This window comes from Haliotis asinina, chromosome 3, assembly GCF_037392515.1.
Source record: "Haliotis asinina isolate JCU_RB_2024 chromosome 3, JCU_Hal_asi_v2, whole genome shotgun sequence".
Lineage (NCBI taxonomy): Eukaryota > Metazoa > Mollusca > Gastropoda > Lepetellida > Haliotidae > Haliotis > Haliotis asinina.
The window spans coordinates 77,681,179-77,688,089 of NC_090282.1; the positions used below are offsets into that span (position 1 = coordinate 77,681,179).

General features: G+C 38.1%; 1 protein-coding gene across 1 annotated transcript; it reads left to right on the forward strand.

Annotated features, from left to right (window-relative positions):
* Positions 1-632: 632 nt before the first annotated feature.
* LOC137279055 (uncharacterized) lies at positions 633-1,916 on the forward strand. Its single transcript, XM_067811534.1, has one exon. It carries the CDS (start codon positions 633-635, stop codon positions 1,899-1,901), a length of 1,269 nt encoding a protein of 422 aa, XP_067667635.1. The 3' UTR covers positions 1,902-1,916.
* The last annotated feature ends 4,995 nt before the right edge of the window (positions 1,917-6,911 follow it).

Here is a 6,911-nt window from a genome sequence, read left to right on the forward strand (position 1 = left end):
TAAATAATAAAGTCTAGCGTTCCTCAGAAATTGTCATAACACATCCCTGAAGGGTACAGCTGAAGCATATATATAGGGTTAACGTGGTTTGACATATTAAATGTTTTTTGTGCGCATTCAACAAGATACAGTTATTTTACGGTGATGTGTAAATGATCGAGTCTCGAACCAGTCAGGTGACTGATATTATGTGCATTGATTCACGCACTGGATCACACACACATACACACCATCGTCGATCTACAGATTACTGTACAATGGTTCTCTTTTCGTCAGAAAGGTTTTTGTTAAGATATGCACTACTAAACAAGCATGCATTTTGCAGTATCTCTTTTTCTATTTTCCACTAGTGAACCTTCATGCTTCGCCTCACTCTCATCATGAACGTGCATATAACCCTCAAGTCGGAAAAGGGACAGACTGCCTTCCAGTGCAAGTGTGCACATCAACATATGTGATTTATTTATTGTGTGATTTATTCCCTGCTACTTTGGTGACCATATCAACAACCACTAATGCACATAGCCATTGCTACTGGCTGTGATAACTATCGTCACCACGTGTCACCTACCATCTTTACATATATTTTATGTTCGATTAATTCAGTCAGTTGAGGATACTGTTTAATAAATATGCTCACTTTGAGATATTTTTCAAGAATATTCCGGTCACTATTCAAATTCCTCCCATCTGCCGTTCTGGCATTCTATTTCGTCTTAGTAATCGCCAAAGTTTTCTCTGGCACCAAACGTTTATCACTGGACACACATGGTCATGAGCGAGAGTGCTCCAAGAGCATGGGACGTTTGTCATCTGGTGGAATGAAGTTACAAGACATGATTTTAGATCCCTCCAGAGCCTTTGGAGTCAGAAGAGGAGGAGAGAACATCCATGATGTTAAAAATCAAAGTGAAAGTATGGAATATTTCCATTTTGGACTTGGCTTCTTGAGAACCCTATGCACTGGAAGGTCTGTTTTGATTAGGCACTTTCAAAAACCCCGTCATCAGGCATCCGTATATGATGTGACCAAAGCAATTATTGTGTCAAATACAACAGAGCTGGAATATATGGAGTGTTTAGAGGGACTGACTGTTGGAATTGTTCGTTCCGACTATGCAAATATATACTGGACTATCATAGAACTGTACAGCGCATATTTGAATGTCCGGGAAATGAACAGAGCTGCTGCCGACACCACCATTCTCATCCTTGATGCTCATCCAACCACTGGTCTGGACGGATTGTGGGAACTACTCTTCAAAAAGGTCGTTAGAATTGGGTGGATGAAATCAACAACACTCCTCAAAGAGTTGGCTCTAGTTCCTGAGTTAAAACATGTGCCAATTGTGCGTGGCATAAAGCCTATTCGTTACATCGACGACTTCCGGTATGAGGTTTCTCATCGCGCTGGATTCCAGGGTAGGACAATAGATTGTGACAGGATTAAGATAACCATTGTGCTGAGAAGGAACTACATAGCTCATCCAAGAAATGTCAAGGGCACAATAAAGAGGCAGTTCAATAATTCTGATGAGCTCCTTCAGACTTTGAAAAACACATTTCCTGAATCTCATGTACAAGCGATAGCACTGGAGACTTTAACCATTAGAGAACAAATACAATTAATGACGGAAACGGATATTCTTATCGGCGTACACGGTGCGGGGTTGGCACTGTCGTTGTTCCAGGTTCCAGGAACAGGGTTGATTGAACTCTTCCCTTACGAGTATAAACGTCACAGAAACAATCACATGGAACATTTGGCTGTTTGGAGTGGTAAACTCTACAACAGTTGGTACAGCAACAACAGGTTTGCCACCACTGTACACGTTCCTCCACGAGTCCTGACAGATATGGTGTTTGATATGGGCAAACGTGTGTGTGGACACTCTGTCTAATGCAATATTCAGCACGATAAAAACAATGAAATTACCTTATGTCATACCATGTGATATTGTGGAGTTATATCTATTCTGGTATAATCTAACCACTTTAATTTTTTGCATATATTTGATCTTAATAATCAGTAAACTGTCACTGGCATATTATTTAAGGACTCAAGTCATATTTGGTGACGTTGGTCCTCAGATGTAGACAGTGTGTCACGTGAACAAATTTAATCACGTGGGAGTGGCAAGAGGACTGTCCTTAATGAACACAATCAAGCCACCTGTCGTTCATTTCCCGATGAAGTTTAATATGCTGCTTGCTTACAGTGACAGAGATTTATGATTGTGATAGATAAAATGTGCGTTGTTTCGATGCTTAAATGGTTATATTTCAAAGGTGTGTAACAGATGTGTGAGGTCATGCTCTCATATAGCATTAATATTACAGTTGTTTCAAAGTATTTTGAATCGACTTCAATCGTTCTACACGTTTTGAAACCAGTCTTTGTAAACTGACTTAGTTGACACAAACATCCATGTAGTGTTTGAAAGAAACTGTGTTCTCTATGAAACTTCCTTGCTTTTACCCACAGAGTTTTGGAAGTTGTTACTATCCCCATTACACTACCATCTACAATCTAGTACTAACACCACCACCCACCATTTCCACTAATACTACCACCTACGACATACACTACCACTACCATCTACAGTCTCCACCAACACTACCACCTACAATTTCCACGAACATTACCACCTACAATACCCACTAACACTACCACCTATGATCTCCACTAACACTACTACCTATAGCTACAGTCTCCACTAACACTACCACCTATAATCTCCTCTAACACTACCACCCACAATACCCACTAACACTACCACCTACAGTCTCCCCTAACACTACCAACTACAGTCTCCACTGCCACTACCACCGTTAATACCCACTAAATTCCCCACCTACAATCTCCACTAACACGACCACCAACTATCTCCACTAACACTAATGCCTACAATCTCCACTAACACTAGTACTACTACCATCAATCTGCACTACAGTACTGAGTACAATCCATTACCCATATGCCATTTTCCACGAGGTACCAAATGACATATGGTTTTCCATTTCTGCATTTTAAAGGAAATATTATGTCCCAATGTTATGTAATGACTAATATTTCGTTAACCACATTACTCGCATATGTTACATTGCAAAATAACATGGAAGATCATCAAACATTATACATAGAGTATAGATGGACTGACTACTTAGAGAACGGATCTAGTACATTCCCCTCTAACATTACTACTTCCACTCCCGAACACCGCCATCTACAATCCCAAATAACGCATACAATCACCACTAGAACGACCACCTACTATCCCTACTAACAATACCAATTCCCATCCACACTATTCACCGCCATCTACATTTCAAACTAACGCACACAACCCCACCAACAATACCATCAAAATCTCATCCATCCCCACTATGTTATTCGAATTCATGCTTGAAAATACGTTTTTTTTTCACGTGGCCTTCAATTTTCCCTGTGTGTTTGTTATTTCATATAGAAAATAATTCGAAAGAATTTTCTCAACGTGCAGTTTAGGGGTCAGTTGGTAGCAATTTACAAATTTCACTCTTAAAGAAAAAACTTTAAACGATGCATCAACACAACATGCTCTCATTAAACACTATGTTTGTTACACATTTTAGCAATACGAATGTCTTTTCCATTAACGGTTTGGCCGAAATCAAATTTTGATGAACCGGTACTTAAGCAAACAAATTTCAAACAAATGTAATACACATCACAGTTTAAATGAACTAAAATATAAAAAACCGACGAATCGGGCATGTTGTAAACATTTGAAAGCACAGCAGAAACTTTTACTTAACCCAACTAAAAACATTACGCTTAAAATGCATCTCTGAATGGAAGTAGTGTGTGCAGCAATATGAAAATATACTGAACAGCAAAAGAAACGCAAGTTTCGAAAAAATGAAATCTCATAAATATAAGCGTTCATGTTAATGTATTCATTTCTAAAGGTTAACAAAAACTGTAACGTTTCTTTTGCTGTTCAGTATATATGTATATCACATCATCAGAGTAACAGGACAAGAAAACGTGGAAAGTTTTATTAGAAAAAGAATGCATGGCATTCCACGGCATGCCCCCACCACCCAGTCAGCAATGATAAATTATATTCATAAATAATATTATGCTACCTCTTTTTCAAGTCGGCCAACCACACCAACATACACTGAAAATCCACTGAGACACAAAATGGTAGGCAAATGCGTGGATTTCTCATACAGTTACCAGAATTCTTCATAACCCAAAACATTTTTAACAGAATTGTTCCAAACAGACACTAGTGTGTCATAATCGTTTTGGGATATACACGATTAATCGAGTGAGTGAGTGTTTTTAGCAATGTTCCAGCAATATCACGGCGGGGAACTGACTAATAGAGATTGTTGCAAATATAACATATTTATGATACACTACAGATGTTTTCCTCAATGGGAAACTGTTAAATTGATCACATCCAAAGCATGTCAATTTAGTATGTGCACACCTGTGTATCCAAGACACAGGTGCGAATCAATGATTTCCGCGAGTTTCTGTCGTGCCAGTCAATATCAGTATGTCTGGTTCAACGTTATATATTTCAGTTTTACGTTTATTGTATCTCCTAAGGATCAAGTTAACATTATTGTTTATCGCCTTTTGTCCTCTACGGACAGTGCCCCAAAATGACTACAGGTAAACATACTACCATCTTGCTGAACTCACTCCATGTAAATAGAACAACCTACTGGATTATATCCGTTTCAGGTTAATGCGCCTCCGGATTAGATGATATAGATAGATAGATAGATAGATAGATAGATAGATACAACAAAACTCTACTAGGTTATTACCACCACGTGTACACAAACACCTACTAGATTATTGCCACTACATGTACAGACAACAAAACTCAAATACGATTATTACCTCTAAGTGTAGATACAGCAAATACCTACTTGACTATCACCAATACGTGTACATACAGCAAAACCACTACTAGATTATTCCCACCACGTGTACATACAACAAAACTCTTCTAGATTATTACCACAACGTGTAGATAAAACAAAACCCTACTAGATTATTACCACAACGTGTAGATAAAGCAAAGCCCTACTAGATTATTACCACAACGTGTAGATAAAGCAAAGCCCTACTAGATTATTACCACAACGTGTAGATAAAGCAAAGCCCTACTAGATTATTACCACAACGTGTAGATAAAGCAAAGCCCTACTAGATTATTACCACAACGTGTAGATAAAGCAAAACCCTACTAGATTATTACCACAACGTGTAGATAAAGCAAAACCCTACTAGATTATTACCACAACGTGTAGATAAAGCAAAGCCCTACTAGATTATTACCACAACGTGTAGATAAAGCAAAACCCTACTAGATTATGACCACAACGTGTAGATAATTAAAAGCAAAACCCTACTAGATTATCACCGCCACGTGTAGATAAAACAAAACCCTACCAAACTATTACCACCAAGTATGGAAAAAACAAAACCCTACTAGATTATTACCACTGCGTGTAGATAAAGCAAAGCCCTACTAGATTATTACCACCAAGTATGGAAAAAACAAAACCCTACTAGATTATTACCACTGCGTGTAGATAAAGCAAAACCCTACTAGATTATTACCACCAAGTATGGAAAAAACAAAACCCTACTAGATTATCACCACTGCGTGTAGATAAAACAAAACCCTACCAGACTATTACCACCAAGTATGGAAAAAACAAAACCCTACTAGATTATTACCACCACGTGTAGATAAAGCAAAACCCTACTAGATTATTACCACAACGTGTAGATAAAGCAAAGCCCTACTAGATTATTACCACAACGTGTAGATAAAGCAAAACCCTACTAGATTATTACCACCACGTGTAGATAAAGCAAAGCCCTACTAGATTATTACCACAACGTGTAGATAAAACAAAACCCTACTAGATTATTACCACCACGTGTAGACAAAGCAAAACCCTACTAGATTATCACCGCCACGTGTAGATAAAACAAAACCCTACCAAACTATTACCACCATGTATGGATAAAACAAAACCCTACTAGACTATTACCATTGCGTATAGATACAACAATACCCTACTAGACTATTACCACTGCGTATAGATACAACAATGCCCTACTAGATTATTACCACTACCTATAGATACAACAATACCCTACTAGACTACTACCACTACCTATAGATACAACAATGCCCTGCTAGAGTATTACCACTACCTATAGATACAACAATGCCCTGCTAGAATATTACCACTACCTATAGATACAACAATGCCCTACTAGATCTTTATCACTATGTATAGATACAACAATTCCCTACTGGAGTATAACCACTGGGTATAGATACAATGCCCTACCAGATTATTACCACGACCTATAGCTACAACGAAACCCTACTAGATTATTACCACTGTGTATAGATACAACAGTGCCGTACTAGATTATTACCACTACGTTGGAGTGTTTCTTTCATTTTGCAAAAATGGCAAAAAGTTTCTGGACCAATTATACTCTTTATTCACGACTCCAATTAATTTTCTCTTGGATTTCTTAGAACGAGTAGAATATGTGAAGTCTATTTCTAGTGTCCCCGCCGTGGTATCACTGAGATATTGCTAAAGCGGCGTAAAAAAACTCACTCAATCACTATTAGAACGGATTTTCTTTTGCAAGTTTCTTAGATCCTTATGAATATCAGGTAGTCGATGCGATTGATTAAAACATTTTTTATCGTGTCACGCTCCAGAAAACACTGTAGTCTTGCTGAACACAATCTTGAATCGTTTCAGTATATTGACTCAGTATATTACAGTGATGAAAACACTTACACTGTGTCACACTATGGCTGAGTCATTTGCTGATCGGAATGACACTATTTCATACATGGCCC

Excerpts from the sequence above, each read along its gene's own strand:
- LOC137279055 (XM_067811534.1), top strand. The coding sequence starts at position 633 with ATGCTCACTTTGAGATATTTTTCAAGAATATTCCGGTCACTATTCAAA.